This window comes from Helianthus annuus, chromosome 15 (assembly GCF_002127325.2).
Source record: "Helianthus annuus cultivar XRQ/B chromosome 15, HanXRQr2.0-SUNRISE, whole genome shotgun sequence".
NCBI classification, from domain to species: Eukaryota; Viridiplantae; Streptophyta; class Magnoliopsida; order Asterales; family Asteraceae; genus Helianthus; species Helianthus annuus.
In genome coordinates this window covers 24,604,524-24,627,619 of record NC_035447.2, presented here as the reverse complement: position 1 = coordinate 24,627,619, position 23,096 = coordinate 24,604,524, and the positions used below count along the sequence as shown (strand labels likewise).

General features: G+C 33.6%; 1 protein-coding gene and 1 long non-coding RNA gene across 53 annotated transcripts; one reads left to right on the top strand and one right to left on the bottom strand.

Moving 5' to 3' along the window:
• The first annotated feature begins 1,953 nt into the window (after positions 1-1,953).
• LOC110913440 lies at positions 1,954-4,614 on the top strand. 8 transcript variants are annotated; one of them, XR_004880566.1, is made up of 7 exons: positions 1,956-2,244; positions 2,289-2,349; positions 2,568-2,657; positions 2,754-3,083; positions 3,148-3,246; positions 3,587-4,086; positions 4,211-4,614. XR_004880566.1 is itself a non-coding variant. In XM_035983734.1 (6 exons), the coding sequence occupies exons 1-6, from the start codon at positions 2,204-2,206 to the stop codon at positions 3,614-3,616; spliced, it is 651 nt and encodes a 216-aa protein (XP_035839627.1). In that variant the 5' UTR covers positions 1,956-2,203; the 3' UTR covers positions 3,617-4,614. The 8 variants fall into 8 exon arrangements, 3 of the variants coding, with proteins under 3 accessions (XP_035839626.1, XP_035839627.1, XP_035839628.1); XR_004880565.1 differs by having other exon boundaries at positions 4,166-4,614; XR_004880567.1 differs by having other exon boundaries at positions 3,338-4,086.
• Positions 4,615-7,049: 2,435 nt separating this feature from the next.
• On the bottom strand, positions 7,050-21,857 carry LOC110911042. 45 transcript variants are annotated; one of them, XR_004880521.1, is made up of 19 exons: positions 21,727-21,857; positions 21,346-21,448; positions 21,109-21,193; positions 20,943-21,001; positions 20,563-20,885; positions 20,351-20,452; positions 20,144-20,260; positions 19,836-20,069; positions 19,665-19,756; positions 18,927-19,097; positions 18,691-18,846; positions 17,232-18,081; positions 16,557-16,859; positions 15,396-15,618; positions 14,729-14,824; positions 14,548-14,616; positions 9,744-9,874; positions 7,502-7,699; positions 7,050-7,402 (listed from the first exon to the last, which is right to left on the bottom strand). It is a non-coding gene; the product is annotated as an uncharacterized LOC110911042 (long non-coding RNA). The 45 variants fall into 45 exon arrangements; XR_004880523.1 differs by having other exon boundaries at positions 9,771-9,874; XR_004880524.1 differs by lacking the exon at positions 9,744-9,874.
• Between the last annotated feature and the right edge of the window lie 1,239 nt (positions 21,858-23,096).

Genomic DNA, 23,096 nt, shown 5'->3' with positions numbered 1-23,096 from the left:
TTATGGTTAAGGTAGCATTACAAATTGCCACATGACATTTTGGTGAAATCATCTATACTATATAATAAAAGAAGTACCTTGTTTATTGTTCTAAGCTTCTGGCTGGGAACATTCGTTTGGAATAAAAGTTGGGTTTGCTATTAAAAAAAATATAATAAAAGAAACCTGATTTAGGACACATGTCATTCAATGAGGGCATCAATAATTTATAAATAAATTTTAAATTTTAAATTAAAAAGATTTAAATATTATATTAGAATTTTATTTTGATTTGAAATTATTAAACAAAAACCCATAAAATTAGTAACCATGTGTATACGAAATATCTACAAAAGTAAATTGCAATGTCGAAGTTTGATAATCATGAAAAACAATTAGTTATTTATATTATCTGATTAAGTGTAATCTTAATAAATAACTTTAGTGTTAAAAACTTTTTAAATTTTTAATGCAAGTATATTATTATAATCTTAATAAATAAATTTGATATTAAAAACCTCTTATAATTTTAATACAAGTATATTATTACTAGGTTAGAACCCCGTGTATTACACATGTTGAATAAATGTAACTTTATATATTAAATAATAAAAACTTATATCTTTATGAACCTTGTATATTGTACGGGTTAAATAAATGTAATTTTATATATCAAATAATAAAAAAGTTATATCTTTAAAAACCATGTGTATTACACATATCAAATAAATGTAATTTTGTATACTAAATACTAAAAACGTCGTATCTTTTTACTCTTCATATGCTATGCATATTATCTATGTCACATAGAAAACATCATTTTTTTTTAGATAAGTTTACCATGTCAAATAAGTATATGCATATTATCTATGTCACATAGAAAACATCATGTATTTTTAGATAAGTTAGATATATGTGTTTTAAAACAAGGTAAACTCTTAACATACATATTTTTTCCTATTGTAACTAAGATGTAGAGGTCTGTGAAAGGTATCTTCACATTCGAAATGTCATAACTTTGTTTTTTAAATTTAGACTTACTTAGTTGTCATATGGTGTCTCATGTCTTTCTTTTTATTTTTTCACTTATATATATGTTTTATTGGTTCAATTGTACATGTAAAGTATTACACTATACATAGTATTTTTTTTCAACTATAGTTAATTGGTTTTATTGATTCGATTTTTTGTCTATTCATTTACATTACTTTTATCTGTCTAGAAGTCCCTTTTCAGACCTTTCAAATGGTATGGGACATATTACATTATCAATAGTTTTTATTGGTTTCCTTACTAATTGTGATAAAAGTAATTATTTCATACAATTCATATTGGTTTATAGCTTTGAATACGAGCATACCTTATATTTATGTTAATGATAGCGAAAGTGAGGAAACTATATTTGGATGGTAGAAAATATAATATTATGCCAACATTAATCCGTCAGAATAATCTATTATCAGATAAAATTAGACACCTTACCTTTGAACAAGAAAATGTCACAATAAATATTAGTAGTGATACAAAATTTTAAGTTCCTGTGACAAATCCTAAAACAAATAACAGATCATATTATTATGAATGACTATACAAACTTCAATATTTATTTCGTATTTGGTCTGCATATTACTCTATATTATATATACGTAGATCATATTATGAACATATTTTTTTTTTGTTTCACATTATAATTTTGATTCACCCCGTGTATTACACGGGGCAATAACCTAGTTTATTATAAGAGAATGTCATGTGGCATTAAAGAGACTCTTTTATTAGTGTTAGATTTAAAAATATGTTATAATCGGTTGCAAATTATGAATACTAAAACTTTATTATATAACTAACTAATATCTTAACTTTCAATTTCATGCATTATATAAAACTCTAATTTACAACAATTCTGTGCAATAGAGGTTGTAAATTTTGCTTCCAGTGTTGTACGGTGGTTTTGAGAAAACCGTGTGCTTTTGCTTCTCTATCATCACTTCACCAGTTCACCCTCATCACTACTCAGACACCACCCTTCACCCCACCACATCAGCCAAAACACTCATCCCTTCCTCCTCAACCATCTCTCATGCGATACAAAACACTGGCGACGGAGAGAGAACCATGTTTGAAGAGATAGAGCGCCGCGAGAGTAGATATAGAAAGAGCGCCGGTGTTGCAGTGCTGTTGCCGGCTGCTCGAGGGGGCGAGATTGTCTCTGGTGAACAGGATCATGAACAAAACTATGGCGGGGATAGTAACCGGAGGAATGAGTTTTTGATGATGAAATTAAGATTTAGAGTTTGAGTTTTGTGTAGGAAGGGGATTACGGGAGATCAAAATCAGAATTACAAATGGGATACAAGGAGAACGCAAAAGGTATTTGTTACTATTTCACTTGATTAAGTAATAAGTTAAACAATTTTCGGTTATTGCTTCGTGTTTTTTTAATTTAGGCGAAGGATAAGCTACAGAAATCCATGGCATTTTACTCTTTTTTTGTAACAATAGTTTACTTTTTTGAAAATTGTTTTATTATGATTTTCTAAATATGGATCTTCAAGATTTTCCCTTACGCTAATACGTTTGCTATCAAGCATGGTGGGATTCCCAGAGCCATCGGCTGGGGCAAGAACAAGTGTATAACGTGGAACCTTGCACTACCATTTGTCACGGATGCCATAGTGGTATGTTGTATGTAGTATGTAAATTAGTTTTTCTTATCTTTTAATTAGTTTATTAGTATTACAGATTACTTAATTAAGTGTGCCATTAATTTTCAGCCTGGATTTGAGCCACTACCAGTGTTGACACCAACTCCTGAAGAGCGCACCACTGATTGGTGGCGCGCCAGATGTCAGTTTTTTGACGACTATGCTTATGATTCTTCACCGCTGTTGAAGAAGGCACGCTTACCATCACCATCTCAGCCGTCGGTTATGGTCCCTGACCAGTTGGCAAAGGACGTTGCTGACCCCACCACAATGCCAAGCTCAGACAACACCACTGGTCACCAAAGTACGGGGTCAAGGACAAATATGGAGAAAACAATGGATACGTTACAGAAGCCGTTGGTTATGACACGTCTCACGAGTTTAGAGGAGCGAGTTGATGTAAATATCCTGAACTCTTCTTTTTCATCACTTGAAAATCTTGTGAAATTTATTTCTTATGCAGGAGCTACTGAAGGCCAGGCGACCACTTTGTCTAAAGGCGGAGATCCCGACGACCTCAGACTTGTTTGGTCCTTTTGACCACGTAGAGGATCGTGTTGTGGTAAATTATCGAAATCTCTTTAATGCTACAAGTGACCATCTTAAGTAGTAAATAATAGAAGTTATAAGATTGCATTTAATATGTTGTACAGGTGGGAAAGGTTTGACATACTTTGTGTACAAGGCTACAACATAAAGCAAAGTGTCGTACCAATTCTCGAATCCATTTTTATGATTACTTTATTTCATTTAAACTTGAGACTTATTAGTGATTATTTAAATGCATTGCTATAAAGAAAGTATTAGTTTCTGTATAAAGTTTAACTTTAGAAAGCCAGACTTGATCTCTTAAATCAAACAAATGAATGTATTTAGAAGTTTTTCATTTTTAACTAAAATAGGAAAATCATTGGTGCCCGATGGTATGTTAAGGGATACAAAGCCGAATTTGGAAATTTGGACACAACCGATGGTTCTGAATTTCTTTCACCGCACGATGCGTATGTTCATGGGACCCACACTTCCTCCATTGCATCCGAGGCAATAGTAGAAGACACCAGTTTCTTCGAGCTAGCCCGAGGTGGAGCACCATCATCTCATTTGCCTATATATAAGGTTTGTTGGGCCACTGGTGGTTGTAGCTCGGCTGATATTCTTGCTGCATTTTATGATTCCATCCATGATGGTGTGGATGTTATTTCTGTTTCGTTGGGCACTTCTCCGCCGTTACCTACGTATGTTGATGATCCGTTATCCGTTGGTTCGTTTCATGCTGTGGCTCGTGGGATCGCTGTGGTTTCTTCTTGTGGGAATTCTGGCCCGTATCCTCAAACACAGCTCCGTGGATTATTTCTATGGCTGCAAGCACCATTGATAGAGTTTTCCCCACCTCCATTACGCGGTATGTGTTTTTTTCCTTTCTGTTTGACATAACTCATCATTCATCTTATTCAATTTAAATGCATTTACTATTGAATTAGTTATGTGATTTATGCCATTACTTGACGTGTTGCTGGGTGTTGAAGACATGTGTTATTGTGAACTTCATGGTAGAGCTTTAGGCCCCGACGGTATGGTTTCCCGGGGGAACGCCCAAGACAAACTCTGAAGCCAGTGTGGGCTCGAATAAACAACATAGGCTGACCAGAGTGGGGCAATGAGGCTCTTTTAATTTGGGGAGTGTGATGGCCGAACACACAAGAAAGTCATCAGGAGTGGTTTAGGGTCATTATAATGTTTGGTGTTTGGGCTTAATAAAATATAAAGAGTCGTGAGAGTTGCTAACAAGATATATCTGTGTTTTTTGTGTTTGATATCGTCTTTTTTAGTATTTATTCGTTTACAACTGAATGACTGAGCAGGAGTGTTTTTATGATCTAAATGATCAAAATTGTTTCCATGAATCATCTGTTAGAATAAGTTTTCGGTACCGTACTTGCCTAAGGAAGTGTTTGATAGATCAATATACTTCGAGTCAATTTTGTGGTCCGCAGCGCAACGCACGCGGGCTCGTTTTCTAGTTACATTACATTTTGAATAATATACTATTATATAATTTGATTTTTTCTCTTGTACATGGTGTAAGTGTTGTAACAAAACGAATTAATATTGACCCAAAAGCATAACACATATGGGTGTACCCACCTATTGCCCAAAGTGGGTGGGCGCACCCGTTGAAAAAAATATCTAGTGCTAAATTCCTGGTAAAATCTTGACCGCACCTCTTGAAAATTTCCGTCCGCACCCCTTGGAAATTTTTGATTGTACCCCTAGGAAAAAAAATCTTATGAATTTATAAATTTTTTTATGTAAACACTGATTTTTTTTTATTATAACCTAATTAACTTTCCACTTAAATTAACTTTCACTTAACTCAATTAACTTTCTCTTAACCTATATCCCAATAAACACCCCATAACCCAAGCCCAGCCCAATCTAATAATCTAATTTGAACTAAAATATAATAACCGAACCCACCACCCTTTCCCCTTCTCTCGTCTCACTCTTTGTTTTGGGATCCTAGACCCATAACACCAACAACAGCGCACAACATGTATTCATCAGGCAGCAGCACCTTCGGATTTCACCGGAGAATAGTAAATTCTGGCCACCAAACTCACGAAAACAACATCTTCGTCACTCTTTCCCGGTATGGTTCGATTATTTTGTTGTTTTCTTATTTTATTTGGATTTTTAGGAGAAATAAAATTGTCAAAAAAGAGTTTGAAATTTTAGTTGTTTTGTTGTTTTTTGAAACTTTAGTTGGTTAATTTTGTTGTTTTAGTTAAAGTTTAGTGTGTTTAAATGGTTAGTTACAAGGAACCAACAATTAAAACTATGGCTGGAATTTTAAGTTGAAAATTATAAAGTTTGGTGATCATTGTTTAAGTGTTTAGTGTTGAAAATTAGCTGTATATATTATATAGAGAAAGACTTGTTTAGAAAAGTAGCTCTACATGATGTTTTGGATAGATTTAAAAAAATGAAAACTCGTAGGGCGACATTTTAAATATGTTTGTAACGACATTTGACGTGTTTTTAATGATCATATAAATTTTAGCTTGATGTTCTTTTGTTTTACATGACCCAACCCGATATGAACCGACTTTTTTTTTATATAACTAGGGCCTAAAATCTTTAAAAATATTCCGCACCCCATGAAAAATTTCTGGATCCGCCACTAATAACACGACTTTATTTTTTAGGGTTTTTTTATATATACGACGAACTATATCGACACCAACAAATTTCCAACCGCGGAGTGCGAATAAATCTAATTAGTTGAACTCGTTTAGACAAAAGTAAATTAAGAAAGTTAAAATGATATAGTATTCAAACAAATTTTGTATACTTTTTATCAAAAACTAGTGAGATCAATCGCGCGCGTTGCAGCGGGGTTTCAGTAACTCACTACAGCAAACAAAAGGAAAAAACCTAAAATATATCAAAAACTAAAAATAAACACATTACAACGATAAAAAGAACCGAACAAAGAGAAATATCCGGAATACATGTTTTGTATTTATTAAAACCGTTTGTGTGTCGCGACGGGAATACCAGTTTGATGGTGAAGTCTGGTTGCAGCAGGAATTCCAGTTTGTACGTGAATTCTGGTGCGATTGGACTAATGACAGATTATGTTTGGTGATAACACATATATAAAAAGAATTTAAATACTTGTTGAACAAAGTTAGTTTTGTGACTAATGTATCGTCCTAATACTTGCACATAAGAAGTCCACTTAGAGTTTAAATATAGCAAAGCTTCAACCACAAACATCATAGAAATATGGACCGTTTTTCACCATTTATCTTGTTGCTCTTGCTCCCCTCTATCTCTTCTATCAACCACAGACAGTTGAGCAAGCTTCTTTAATGTTATAAATCTAAACATAAAAGTTATACTCACTAAGACCATGTGTAGTGGTTAAGAAAAATAATGCCCCCACCATAGGGCATTATCCGATACGTGGCAGTCCAGTCAGCATGGGGCGTTATTGCAAAAATGGTGTAGTGGGAATAATGCCCAAATAATGCCCCTTCCAATCATTAAACAAAAAAAAGGCAACCTAAATGATCATTGGCTAGTCAAACCCACTTCTTCTCCCATTGGCCACATGCAAGAATCAAATGGAGCCATGCAGCGTTTTCTTAATAACGCCAAAATCAATTTTCTGATTTTTTTTTTTTAAATAACGCCTAGTGTAATGGAGGGGGCGTTTTGGGGCGTTTTTTTTCATTTTTTTTTAAATCACGCCCCACTACGGGTGGTCTAATAAAAATCGTCCAACACACATTGTTGTTCAAAACATCCACAAACCTTCATGATACCATAACAGTTTTGTTACCGTCCTTAAAATCTATATTGCAGTCAATCAAAAGCTCAGGCAAATCGTTCACATATAGTTCCTCTGTCTTATGAAATTGATCTGAGTAAACCTCTTAAACCTTCCAAAAATAATCAAAATCATATCCAGTACTAAAAAATCTAGTACACCCTGCCATTCAAAAAAAACCTCAACCCTTTCTAAATCTATAACATTTTCGTTGTTTTTCTTAAACCTATCTATATCGCCATCGGTCCATAACTCAAGCAAATATTTTGCATAAAAGACGCATTTCACAACTAACTCAATCACCTCCAAGAGCCGCCCAATCAACCATCCAAGATGAAAGTTGGTGACCGGATAACGGCCGGAACCCTTATATGGCCGGAACCTGAACAAACATCACCATTAACACCAGATCCAGCCGAAAAGGATGTTGTATGACATTGATATACTGATTTCATAACCAAATCGGAGGTGATAAACTTACCAGTATTGATTGCTTGATATGGGACCACAACTGGCGCTTATTGTACGGCTGCTTGTGTGACCGAACCGATCTACCATAAGCCGCCTTGTCTTCTGTTTAGTGAATCCCAACCAAGCACTCGACGGAAACACCGCCATTACTCCGCCACATCCTAGCCACTCGCCATCGTGCCTGATACTCTCTCCTTTCACCATATCTCTGGCAATTGTATCGTATCATCTTTTTTGTGGCAAAAGGTTTAACAGGAATAGAACATGTGGGTTGAAGAGTTGGTCCAATGAATATGTGCCAGGCTCGTGGCACTATTCATTTCAGTTTCTAATATTAATTAATTAATAATAATAATTAATAATTAATAATAATAATAATATATAATATAATATATAATATATAATATATAATATATAATATAATATATAATATATAATATATAATATAATATAATTACAGTAATTAATAATAATAATAATAATAATAATAATAATAATAATAATAATAATAATAATAATAATAATAATAATAATCATCATTAGGGGTGTAAACGAGCTGGGCCGAGCCCGAGCTCGACCAGGCTCGAGCTCGGCTCGTTAGGTTTTTATGAAGCTCGAGCTCGAGCTCGGCTCGGTTCGAGCTTAATTTTTTGAGCTCGAGCTCGGCTCGCGAGTAAAACCCAAAGCTCCAGCTCGGCTTGAACTATTTTGAGAACAACCTTAAACAGCTAAAAGCTCGGCTCGAGCTCACTTCAACATCGCTTAAACGAGCCAAAGCTCGGCTCTAGCTCGGCTCATCAATGTTATCATCATTATTAATATATTATATATAAAAAAATTAACATTTTGTATGGGCTCGTTTAGGCTCGCGAGCCTAAACAAGCTTTGTATTTCAGGCTCGAGCTCGGACTCGATAACAAAACGAGCTCTATTTCAGGCTTGAGCTCGGGCTCGGGCTCGTTAAGGCTCGGCTCGTTCGAGCTTTTAATCAAGCCGATCACGAGTAGCTCTCGAGCCTCTAGGCTTGTTTACACCCCTACTCATCATCATACTCAGTAAATTATGAAATTTACCTTTCAAAAAAAAAATCATACTCAGTAAATCCCACCAATAGCAAAGCTAAGGTAGGGTCTGAGAATGGTAAGATGTAGACAGCCTTACCTCTACCTCGTAGGAATAGAGAGGTTGTTTCTAGTGAGACCCCCGGCTCGATGGTAGTTTTGTATCAAGCCTTGGACATAAGGCACATAACACTCGACAATTAAGACAACGGCTAATTAGTGCATGTACTCCCTTGTCTTTCGGCTATCAACGCCACCACATGATGCATGATTAACCATCTCTCTCTTTTAACATTATTTTCACGAAATTAGTAAAATAACGTTAAAATTAGTGCACTTTCACTTTTGCCCCCGAGCGCTCACACATATATACATTATATGCGCATACCGCAAGCGGGACGTAATAATAATAATAATTAATAGATATTAATAATATTAATATTAATAAAGATAATAATAATTAATGTCTTACAAGTATTGAAATTTCTGATATTTATGTTTTAGATAATATTTGAATCGGTTAGTACGATTTTTAGGGTAGTTGTCCTCTTCTCTTACATCGAAAATCTCTTTTTTTTTATAGTTGATGATTTAAGAGTAAAAGTGAAATTGAAAAGGGATTTGAATTATTCATCAACATTCAAATTCTTTGATTCGTTGAAGATGAGATCAAGTGGTGTTTTTAGATTACCGACTTGGAGGGGGAATTTGACTTTTTATATTCCTTTTAGAAGGTGGTGATTTTGAGTATGAATGCGCGGAAGTGGATTGTAGCAAACGTCGATAGCATTTTTCTTGGCTTGGAAGTATATTATATATTTATATATTATAATATACATAATAAATTATCTTATTTGATAGATATTGTAAAAGCAAGTCACATAAATCTTAAACCATAAATTCTAAACCAATCAAAAATGTTAGACAAACTATAAGCTGCAGAGAAAGTGCATAAATGGGAGGTGCTAGGGTATTAAGTAGGTGATGTAGCCGTAAGATACGTAATATTTTAATTTTAAAAGACCCATTTTAAAGGGGAAATTGTGGTAAATCTGATAAGAATAGATATAAATTAACGTTTTGTTGAGATTTGCAGGTAAATGCTTAATGGAAGGTGATTTGGATGTAAAAGGGCATAAATAGAACATCAGGTGAAAAGCAGAGGACAACCGACAAAGCTAAGAAACTTACGACCCGTATTCGACCGAGGTTACGAACCGTAAGCGTCGTCAGTTGATCTGATATAGAATCCGCATTGGGAATTGGGCTGCTGTGGATCACACTTAAGTTTACGAGCCGTGGGCGTGGCCCATGTTTACAGCCTGTAAACAACAAAACGGCGATTTCGTGAAATAATAATTCTGGAAAAAGTTAAATGAATATATTATGTGAATTTATATGCTTTTTGGTATTTACGTGTATTATGTGTAATTTACGTGAATTGCGTGTTTTTACGTGTAAGTTGTTCGATTTCGTGTTTTACTATTCTGTGGCGATTGTTAGAAAAATAAAAACTTGAGGAATCTTATTTAGTAATGTATGCTATTAGAAAACGAGCCTTAGTTGGATAAAAAGCCCGAGATGGAAGCCCATGGATCCTTCTTAATTGTTTTATAAAAAACAAAACTATAAACCCAACCTAAAACCCCATACTTGTGGTCACCCCCCCCCCCTCTTCCACATGGCTTCTCTCCCTCTCTTGCGACCTCTCAACTCACAAACTCACTAACCAAATCCTAATCCATCGATTTTTGAAGCTTGGATCTTGAAGTTCGTTGGAATCTTGACCAATCCTAAGCAATCTAAGGGCAATCTAGTTATCGTTAGCGGTTTTCCATTATACCCTAGGTGAGTTCACTACTTCTTTTATGTACTCTTTCTTGGTAGGAAACTAAAACGCTACGCTTTCATGGAGGGAAACACTTTGCGACTTTTCTTTAGATTTGGTAATTCATTTATATCACATGTTTGCTAAACGCTACACATATCATGAAAGTTCTTACACGCCTAAACCGTTAATATAGGAAGTTAGCGAGGTAATCTTGAGTAGTGCTATTGGGTTTGACAAACCCCGCCCGAGCTAGTCGCGCTAGCACGACTGGAGTTCGAACGGGTGTAATATTAACCTAACATCCGCATCATCATTTGATATGACGTGGTGGAAGGCACGGACTCATGCTGTCAGCTTCGGTTCAAAACGATTAGAAACTTGTAACCTGCTACCTACCTAAGATACAATTGAAATTTCCTTTATCCTACAACTCTGTTTATTACAATTACATTTTATGAACTCATCAACTCCTTGTTGACACTTGTTAGCATACATTCGCAGGTTGCTAGGTATTGCACACGATTAGGGACATTCACGGAGTCACATCATTAAACCTTTGAACTTATTTTTTTTATATATTATTGCATTAATTTTTGGACGCGTTTGTTTTGCGCATTTAGTTAAACTTTACTTTTTCTTTACGTTTCCGTATTTTACTGGAACATTTAAAGTATTTGTTTTCTCATTAAATTAACGGCGTTTTCTATATATCATTTAGAGGTAGAAAAGAGTAAATTGATGGTGTTACATGACAGGGGCACAACAGATGGAAGAAGCCGATTATCTAAACACCGCTCACCAACGTTTATCTTTAAAATGTTATATAATAGTAACTTTATTAAAGTCAAAAAGAGTAAAGATACTTGTCTTCAATTTTGCATTGTTTGCATTTCATCCTATTAACAAAATTACAAATGAAATAAGATAATAACAGAGAACAAAATTTAAATTTGATTTTATTTTATAAAAAAAAATATTAATTATAAACAACATCTAACACATGTCTATTATATTTACACACATGCAACTTATTAGGGTTGGTGGTCTAGTGGTAAGACAAACCTTTTGAATACATTAAGTGTGAAGTATTAGATTCAAGTCTCACAAACGCAAGAAATTCGCAATTAAAAAAATTACATGAATATAGTTAAAAATAACATTTTTAATGGCAAGATCATAAAATGATCAAATAAAATGCAACTACATAAGAAGTAAAGAATACTTTATTCTTAAAATACTATTTTATTTATGTCAAATAATAACAAATTGAAGTATATGAATTAGATCGTCAAAAAGCATAAAAGAGTTTCGAATCTTATTCCTACCTTAAGCTTGAGCTATCAAATGTTTTGAACCATACACGTGTTCCGGGAATTTTATTCTGCACAAAGTGCTATTTTTATGTCCCTATCCGTAGCCTCACTCGTTAATTCTATTCTATTTGGATATATCAAACTTGAAAGAAATAAAAAGTTATTCAATCTAATAATTAAAAAAAAAAGCGTTTGTAAAACTTACATTTTAGCATATTTTTTTTTTCATCTGACATGTAACTTGTTTTTTCTTATTTTTATAGTGAAATTGATGAATTGTTTGTTGAAAAGTTCTCTTTCAAACATTACCAAAATGAAAATTTATAAGTGTGAATGTATAAAATTAACTTCTGTTTAGTAGCTCTTCAAACACATACATTTTTGGACTTTCTTCTACAGAAAGGGGACAAGTAACATGACGGTCTTTCACTTTCATGTCAGTATGTCACTTCTCCCCTTTCTCTTTCTCTTCCTCACATTGATCTGGCTCTCTTTACTCCCTCTGTTTCTAAATATCATCGCCTTTAACATCAGGGGCGGATGTAGCTTGAGACAAGGGGTAGCCCTTGTTACCACTTAACGTTCTGGCGGTAGTGTAAATTTTGGAAAAAATTGACGTTTTTTTCGATTTTGCTACCCCTATATAAAAGAAAATTTTGAAACGTTGTTCTTGACGTTTTTTTTTTCTAAATCCGCCGTGGTTCACATATCGGTCTTTCTCTCTCACTAGGACGCCCATCCATATAAGCTACGCACCTCTGAAGCTACTCTCTCTCTCTCCATTACAATAGACGAGACTCTTTCACGGAACTTTCGTAGTACAAATCGATCAAACCAAAAAAATGGTGTAATGTCGAAATTTCTATTATCTTTCTCATTTGAATATTCTTATTTGTCTTTATGACATTTAATCATTATACCTAAATGCATTGAACCGATGTTGATGACAAATACAAAACATGCATGTTCTTTGAACTACATTTTACTAATACCTAAATGCATTGAACCGATGTTGAGGACAAATGCAAAACATGCATGTTCTTTGAACTACATTTTACTAATTTCAAATGACTACGCTTTATAATTTTTATATAGATTACTAGGCTATCACCCGGGAACATCCCGGGTTAGGAGAATTTAGTTTTCGATAATAAAAGGTACACAAACAACATATTGAAAGTCGTTAGTATCTTCTTTCCCTTCTGACAATAATTTATTTGTTTCGTTTCATCAGTATCCTAAGTTTGTCTACTTGTGTATTCATAGTTTTTGTGTAAAGCTTATTACGTTTTAATTGTTATTGAGAAAACGGGCTATGTCTTTGTGGTTCGTCATTTACATAGGTCTTACTGAAAAAATCAATACAATATTTCTCCTTATCTTCCTCATCAAATACTTCTCCCCTTGCCAGCTTTTCATACAACTCGGCTTTCTTGTTGTAGATGGCAAATATAGTTTTTAATAAGAGTTAATTACACAAATGGGTCATGTGGTTTATACATAATTTCAGCTTAGGGTACTAACTTATTTTTTTAACAGGTTTAGGTTCTATGGTTTCAATTTTGTAACACCTTTGGGTACTAACACCAAAATTAGTTAATTAATGACTAAAATACCCTTGCATTTTTTTAAGTTTATCAATGTAACACATTTGGGTACTAACACCTAATTTTATTTAAGTTTAAATCAATTTTACAAAATCTATTTATTTTTTTATTTTCATTATTTTATTATATCTCTTAATTAACATAAACTCTATTTATTTTTTTCATTTTCATATTTTATTAAATTTCTTATTTAACATAAAATCTACTTGTTACACCAGTATTTTTTTAAATAGATTTTTAAATAAAATCTACTAGCTATATAGTTTTATGTAAATTAAATTTTCATTTTCAATTTTGGATTGAAATGATTGATACTAATAAATATCTTTCATGTAAAAAAATTAAGCCTTTTTTTAACTCGTTTTTTTCTTCATTTACATTTTACTATTTTAGAAAGATATTTAATTTACATAAAACTATATAGCTAGGTATTTTAGATAAAACTATATAGCTAGGTATTTTAGATAAAACTAAAAAAATTTAAGCCTTTTTTAACTCGTTTTTTTTTTTGTAAAATAGATTTTTAATTTACATAAAACTATATAGCTAGTAGATTTTACTGGTGCAACTAGTAGATTTTATGTAAATTAAATATTTTCTAAAATAGTAAAATGTAAATGAAAAAAAAAACGAGTTAAAAATGGCTTAATTTTTTTTACATGAAAGATATTTATTATTATCAATCATTTCAATCCAAAACTGAAAATTAAAATTTAATTTACATAAAACTATATAGCTAGTAGATTTTATTTAAAAAATCTATTTAAAAAAAATACTGGTGTAACAAGTAGATTTTATGTTAAATAAGAAATTTAATAAAAATATGAAAATAAAAAAAAAATAAATAGAGTTTATGTTAATTAAGAGATATAATAAAATAATGAAAATAAAAAAATAAATAGATTTTGTAAAATTGATTTAAACTTAAATAAAATTAGGTGTTAGTACCCAAATGTGTTACATTGATAAACTTAAAAAAAATGCAAGGGTATTTTAGTCATTAATTAACTAATTTTGGTGTCAGTACCCAAAGGTGTTACAAAATTGAAACTATAGAACCTAAACCTGTTAAAAAAATAAGTTAGTACCCAAAGACGAAATTATGTATAAACTACAGGACCCATTTGTGTAATTAACTCTTTTAATAAAGATAAACCTACCAAATATTAGTTTTTAATAATTAAACATCTATCATGAAGGAAAAAGTCAAGAAGTCAAATCAAGAAAATTGTTGAAATAGACACCTTACAGTCTTTATGAAAGATCCATCCATCACCAAGTTCCATCTCCATCATCTTAATAACCTCCTCAACCTATTATCGCAAGTTCATTTAAAAGGGTTATCGATAACATTATTCCTGATATTATGCAAGCATTTCATAATATTATGCAAGCATTTCATCGTGTAACAAAAGTCTGGTGTACCTTTTTAATATGAGCAGGAGGATAATCGTTCTGTACTAAAATAACACGCCCATTTTGTGACGAGTGTGTATCAAGCACTCTTTCTTTACACCAACCCTTGAGCAAAAGAATATATGAATGATTAGTATAGTGAAGACAACATTCAAAATTCAAAAAGTAAAAATAGCCAATTTATTCCTGTATTTAGTTTCAAAGTGGTGTGTCAATTCTTAACACAACCAAAACACGACACGAATCCACGATAGTAATTTGGGTTGGCTAGTCTAACCCCTTTCAACCAGTCAAATAAAAAAGTCATGTTGAGATTGTACTAAAATAAAACATGCCACCCGTTTATAATACGAATAAAAATTATTAACTTATAAGATCTATTCGTTGACCCATTTAGGGTAAAGGGGTGTTCAAAGTCCTTGTGAAGCCTCACCACAAACCAACAGGTTACTGTATTTTAGTGTGTTTGGACAATGGTCACAATTCTGGGTCACAAAATTAAAAATTTCTACTATCCATCAAGAAAAGAGGATCCACAACAATGTACATGTCAAATAACCTAATCATAGTAAAATTAAAAATTTCTACTATCCATCAAGAAAAGAGGATCCACAACAATGTACATGTCAAATAACCTAATCATAGTAGTACTTTAATGCTGCTACAAATCAAATACCTTCAAGCCAATACCATGAGTATAACTCTTATGAAACTCTTTATGCAGCCTCTCATCATCTTCATCTCCAGGCACAAACTTCATCCCACAAATCTTACAATTTCTAAACATAAAATCAGACTGACCCAAATCCAAATGAAACTGTGCATACTTTCTTTTCTTATTCAAAACACTTTTGCAATTCATAATCTTTTTCTCATCAATTCCATCATCATCATTCTTTCTGTACATTAATCATAACTAAATCAACCGAATATTTTAACTTGTTCAATTTCCATTAATATTTTAACTTTGAAATCAATTAATCATAACTAAATCAATTTTCATTAATATTTTAACTTCGAAATGATCTGAAACAAACTGTAATCATAACTAAATCAACCGAATCAGTTCGAAATCAATCAAAAATCACTGACACAAATAAAAAATTCGTCTGAATCAATCTGAAACTTAAATCGAACAGAACTTTTGTATCAAGTGTTTGACAAATCACTGAACAATACGATCACTAAATGTCATTTTATCCGTTCAAAACATTCAACTGATTTTGTTTTCTGTTAACTGTTATAGTTGTTATCACTTGTGCATCAAATAAAAAACAATCTCTTCGAACACCTATCGAATCTGTTCAAAATTATCACAATGTTACCCGTCAATCACCTGTTCAAATCGAAAATCTCAAACAATACGGTTCGTGTCGAAACCCGACAAAATGGCCCCTTGATGTATAGTCACTTAAAAAAACATTTTTTAACCAACCCAACCCGAAACCCGTTCATACCCGAACCCATTCCGACCCGAACCCGTGTTGACCCAAACCCGTTTCGACCCGAACCAAAACAACCCTTTTTTAATTGACCCGTTTTGTCTCGAACCCGTCTGGACCCGAACCATTTTCACCCATGACACGACCCGACCCGACCCGTTTTCCAGGGCTATCAATATATATAATATCACATTAATCCACTTCTCAATTGAAGCACCAATCTTGCCACATCTTGCTAGTAGGTCAACTCGGTCCAATTCATCTCACATTTTAAATGTCCCATTTCAACATGAACATGTTTGGACTCGTTTTCTAATCCATCCAACCACCAATCTTGCCACATCTAACACTCATACATATAGAACCATTGTACATTGTTGTAAATAAGAGCATACCTTTAAAACATCGGAAACCTTTTCACATATATATTTTTGCTGAACGGTTGCCCCTGTTGGTACAGTTTGTTGGGATGAACAAAAAGAGTAGCTTTTCTATATGTTTTCAAGGCACTTGTGATTATGATCTCTGTCAATATAAAGAATAATTGTCTCATTTCTCTCAGCTTGTTCTTTTTGTGCAAGTTTGTAGTGTGCTTAATGTTCATACATGAATGTCCTTTGGGTGAAGAGAATTTAGTCTACCACTAACTTTTTGAACAGTATCAATTGGGGACAATCCTGCCAAGGCATTTTCATAAGCTGCAAAATGTCATAAAAAAATCTTAGTAGATGATTACTTAAACATGACAAAAAAAGATGTATTTGAAAGGTTAAAAGACAATATTAGCTTGCAACAACATAAGTAGTCTAATTTTTTTTACTAATTTAAGTCTGTATTAGGTTGAATACTTAGATTTTAGTATTATGAGAAATTTTATAGGATTCATATAGATTTAATCGATCAATTACGTGTATCGGGTCGTATGTCGTACGACCCGTATTGCAAAAGATATTTGAGCCACACGGCCAGTACGTGTCAGCAAACATAGCCTATTCCGCATGTTTTAAAATTTTGATTTGGTTAGCATAACTTTCTGTCATAAGAAGTAGAACTCATAGAAGGATACTTACTGATTGAACAAATCCACAAGAACGAACAAAACTGGTAGCTTTATAAAAAAGTTGTCCAACAAAAAAAAACCTGAAACTTATTTTAGGACCGAGTCGAAGGACATAATCGAATGATCTGCCGAATCGGAGGAAGAGTAGCTTATAGTTGTACTAACCAGCAGCATATCCACATGTTTTTGACCATCACTACAAAGAATTAAGAACGTACAAATAAGCATACACAAGGACTATTCATCACTGATATAAGATCAAATGAAAACAAACATTATAAAGAACCAACAATTATGGCTGAAACCACAAACGAACCGATCCTATGGAAGTGTAGGAAGCACATTCATTCTTTTACCAAACCTTTGATCAATATCATAAAGAGATTTTGATCCACCACGAATATACTTACCATAAAGCTCCAAGTCAAGGGTAGAAAACTTGATCTACAATATAAAATGTAGGAAAACAAATTTTATATTATTTTTAAGCTAACCCGCCATTAAGATATGTGGCCAAATGGTTGGTGTTAAAGATGGCAAAAGAGGTGGATAGGTCAAATTATATAACTTTTTGATATAGTCAGATTGCCCTAAAACACTTTTTATCAAATTTTCTTTTCATAACAAAGTGTATCAATTATATAAAATACAATTTTATTAATAATCTCACTTTGCAAAATAATTTAAATTAAGAAGAATGTTTAAAAAACCAAATGTGGTGGCGTAGAATAAACAAAATCAAATGATGTGGGTCTGAGTGTTTGAACCAAAAACATACCTTAGAAGATGGAGACGTGGTGACGTAAAACATACCGTTGAGATGAAGATTAAAGATTCGAAGACGGAGACGAACAGTGTGGCTGTGATGTAAAATGGAGATGAAGGAAGAAGTGATCGAATGTATGGGTTAGTATCATCGGGTTATAACAATGAAATGGGTTTGGATTGGATCACTTTGTTTTTGTTGGAGAGTTAGTGTGCCGGTGCCGAAAAATCGGCAAATGTAGGTACCGGTACCGAAAATGTTCGGTACGGTACTATACCAGTATATGTGTGTAAAATTCAATATACCGTACCGAAAATACCCGTACCAAAAACTAAAAAAACGGGTACCAAATCGGTACCGAAAAAGGTTCCGTATGCGACCAAGTCTCAAATGCTCATCTTTAATTTTAAAGCATTGATTAAAAAAGATAAGATATGCTTGATGAAAAGACAAACAAATTAATATTTTGAAACTTTGACTTAAGGATACTTCCATATATCCGTAGATATTCTGGATAAAAGTTAATATCAAATCAGGTATCCATAAGTCAAGAATCATAAGCTATTATTATTTATTTCTTAACTGTAGCAATATAATGCTTGTATAAGGTTTTATTCAACTTTAAAATTCAGCCAAAGTGTTTTAACAGATATATTTTCCTTATAAATTAAACAATAAAAGGATCCACCCAACCAAGAAGTACCTGTTTGTGACCATTTTGTGAGCACCTGTTCATCAGAGTTGGTTCCAACAACACCCATAGCTTTCTTTGTAGCAAGTTACTCTTATAATCGTCCACTCCGTTCAGTTCATAATAATGAAACTTTCTTGAACTTCCAACTTTCTACGTTTCAGACTCCTGAAATGTGATTAATAAGTACTTGTTTTAAGTTGAATGCCATATAAAACATAATCTAGTGCATCCGGGAAATGAATTACCTCGGGTGGTGCAACACATAAAATGTAAAAAACAATGATAAATTCTACAGACGCGTGATCTTTCTAGCAAATAAGTTCTTATTGTAGCACCAGAGATTGCACACATGGTCAAACTGGTTGAACTCGTAAGTCCGCCTTTAATGCATTATGCAAACAACCACCTACATCATACTAATCAAAGATGTGGATTATTGTTGTATGAATATTGTTTTCGTAACTAAAATTAAAGTAAGCTACACGCATGGTCCCCGTGGTTCACCAAAATTTTGGACTTAGTCCCTAAGTTTCCAAAAGTACACGGATGATCCCTGTGCTTTGTACTTTGTAACACATTTAGTCCCCATCTTTTTTTCAAAAGGACATGGATGGTCCCTGTGGTTTGCACTTTTTAATGCATTTAGTCCCTAACTTAGACATGTTAAAGCCTTTAGATTTGTTGGCTTGGGACCAAATGCCTTACAAAGTACAAACCACCGGGACCATCCGTGTACTTTTGAAAAGCTAGGGACCAAATCCAAAATTTTGGTAAACCATAGGGACCATCTGTGTACTTCATTCTTATAAAATAAACAAATTCATTATTTGTTGAAAACATCAAAAACAGAAAGAAAAAAAAAGTGTTTGAACCAACCCGGTCTCTCTCGTTTCAACTTTTAAAAAAGGCTCATTTTAACCCATAACCTAGCCCGGCCTACCACACCTTCATTGCTCGCTGAGAAAGCAATCCCGATAAAGTACCTTGAAGCAGCAACAACATCCGGAAACTTCTGGGTGTTTCTTTCAGCATTTCTGCTGTATATTTGAACCGCGCCATCCTCTAAATAATGTATCTGTGTAAAGTGAAACTTGTTAACCATTTATTAAAAATCGTTCATACTTTATAAACTCATTAACTAATTAATATTTCACCTGGGCCCATTCACCGTCATATTTATGTTCACAAGTGAACTCCATTTTCTGAAATCTATCTAAAATCTCAGATACACCTTTAGTAGGCTTAGCTAGCATAGGTCCAACTGGAATACCAGGTGAAAAACAACACGTTTCGGGCAAATCCCAAACACCCCCAGAAAGAAGAGCAGGGACAATTTTGTCATCTACGGGAATTACGATCATACACTTGTTTCACAATCTTAGCACAGCCTGAACACATTATGAATGAAGTTAGCAACGGGTCAAAATTAGAAATATGCAATTTATAATTAAAGTCAACTGACGTCTTCTAGAGGTGAATTGGTGCGAGCTGGTGGTGATGGGTGTTTTTCAGTATAGAAAAAGGCATGACCCAGAGCTGTCAAGAGAGTTTGCTCTGCTAAACCGATTCTCAATTTTGTCTGCAAAAAAAATATGAAACGGTTATACCAATAATGATATGAACAACTTAGCGCGATAATTTGAAGCATATATTACTATGATATGATAACCTCAAGCAGGCGGATTAAATATTGGGGTTCGCAGTCGGTTGCTGCAACAAGAAGTCCCTTGATGTGATTCTTCTTCTTATCTTGACTATCCTTTCCAGATTACTATCAAAAGTATTTTAAAAAACACATAGACAAGATAAGTAAGATAATTGGCAAGGGTAATTTTGTTCATAAACAAGTTCAAATCCGAAATTAGTATTTAAAGACCCCACCTTGGCAATAACCAGAAACGTATCGAAAACTTTAGCCACAGTCAACATTGACCCAGCTGACTCACCAATAACCTGCCATGTATACAACAAATACGACAAAGGTAGCATTTAGTAAAAGTTCGTATGACGGATCATGTAAATAATTAACCAACTTTTTATCCATTATATTTAAAACACCACATCTCCTTTGGTTGGTGCTGGATGAATTTATCAGCGGCTTCTAGAAGGTAGATATTGTCCACACCAGCCTAGAAGAATATTTGATGAGCAGGCCCATTTATCGTTCCAGCAGGGCTTTCACCATATCCAAAGTTCATAATCACCTAGTACTAATTCAGATCAGTTTGCATCAAGTAATCAAAACACTATAAAAAGCTTACCAATCCATTGCTTTCACAGTAGTCGTAAAGAATTCCGTGATATTTTGATTGACTGCAAACTTCAAGTAGAAATTAGATTAATAACGTAGAAAAATTGATTGGCCTCTATATGACTCATATAAAGAAATCAATGACTTTTTAGCAACACAGATTAAGAAATACTTACAAAAAAATTCATTCACGAAAAAATTGGGTTCCTGCAGTCACAAACCCTTCACCCCTTCAGTGACGATCATATAATGAAACACATGCTTCCAAATCAATACATAATCAAAATAAAAGATAATCAGATCAACATATTGAAATGATAAAAGGGAAAAATAAACCCAAAATTCTGGACCGAAAGCACCCAAGCCCGTAGAAAGATTGAACATAAATGTTGAGATCGAATAAAGAACTCCACCTCTATCGCCGCCTTATGCCGTATCCACAAAAACACATAAGTTTTAGGATTCAAATGGAACCGGCGATTAATGGAAAAAAAGCTGAATCTTCAATCTTCGATCCTATAACACATTCAAACAACTTAATTAAACAATAAAATCAAAAGTGAAATCTTGTGACATCTATCTAACACACAAATCCGAATGATAAATCCAAACACATGGAACGGCTACATAAGATTAAAATCGAAAGTGATGCCTGCGAGATGAAGATCGAAGATGACTGAGAAGAAAAACATTCAATCGATTGAACTTCAAATAACGATGAACCTAATCATCAATACTGAAAATAAAAACATAATAACAAAAACATAAAAACGAATAAGGAGAGAAGATTGTACCGTCGAGATGAAGATCGAAGAAGACAGAGAAGAACAGGTCGGCTGTGATGTAGAGTGGAGCGGAAGAAATGAGAAACCCTAACCACGCTTAGGAGGATGGATAAACTGAGAGGAAGAATGAGGGATTAGGTTTTTAGACATTTATATACCCGGGTAAAAAAAAACGGGTATGGATATCCAGTGCGGGATCGGTATAAAAATATCACTTTTTCCCACTTTTTCCCGCCAAAACACCAAAATGGTTGCACCATGTGAGGACACGTGTCCCACACTTTATTCATATATTATATATATAGATAATCCATCAACTTAACACACGTATTGTAATCGTATGCATCAAATTTTCAAGTACTTAATATTTCATGAATCTATTTTCTATCTATTTATTATGCCATATCATTATGTTGTTTTCTTTTTTAGTGACAAACCAACTTTCATCAGGTAGCTAGAGCACTGTACCTTTGGTTATTAGAAGGGGAGGGGTGGTTCACTAGTGATAGTTTCTATCACTCACACTGTCCAATAAAATCGTGCCATGTCATCAACCAAATTTCTATCACTAGTGATAGAAATATAGGGGGGGTGGTATCACTAGTGATGAAATTCTATCACTCCCAAATTTTTTTAATTTTCATTTTAAAATTAAATTTCACTAATTTTTTTAATTTAGAAATTAACAATAAAACACTAAAATTAAAAATTTCATTAAATTTAAAACATACTACTTCAATTTAACATACTAGAAACATACAATTTAAAAAAAAACATACTCCTCGTCCGAATCATGAAACTCCAAACCTAGAGAACCTACTAGTTCGATTAAATCGTATCTCAACCGAAAGTGAGTTTCTTTGTTACGCAATTGTGGATGGATATCTTGTGGAACTTGAACTTGGGTAGGAGGATCTGGCACCCAATCCGGGGATATTGCACGTCCGTCTTCTTTGATCATCATATTGTGCAATATGATACATGCATACACTATGCTATATATTGATTTCGTACTCGTAGCATGAACCGGTCGGTGTAGTATACCCCATCTACCATTTAAAACACCAAATGCCCTCTCAACATCTTTTTTTGCCGATTCTTGCAATTTTTGAACACCTTTTCTTTATGCTCGACAGGAAATGAGAGAGCTTTCACAAAAACAGACCAAGACGGGTAGATACCATCCACAAGAAAAAAGCCTCGTCTGTAATGTCGACCGTTAACGTAGAAAGGAGAGGAAGGTGCGGTACCATGCGTTACGCTTTGGAACAACGGCGACGTATGCAACACATTGATGTCGTTGTTTGAACCTGGAACACCGAAATACGAATGCCAAATCCATAAATCATTCGACGCCACCGCTTCTAGTATGATGATTG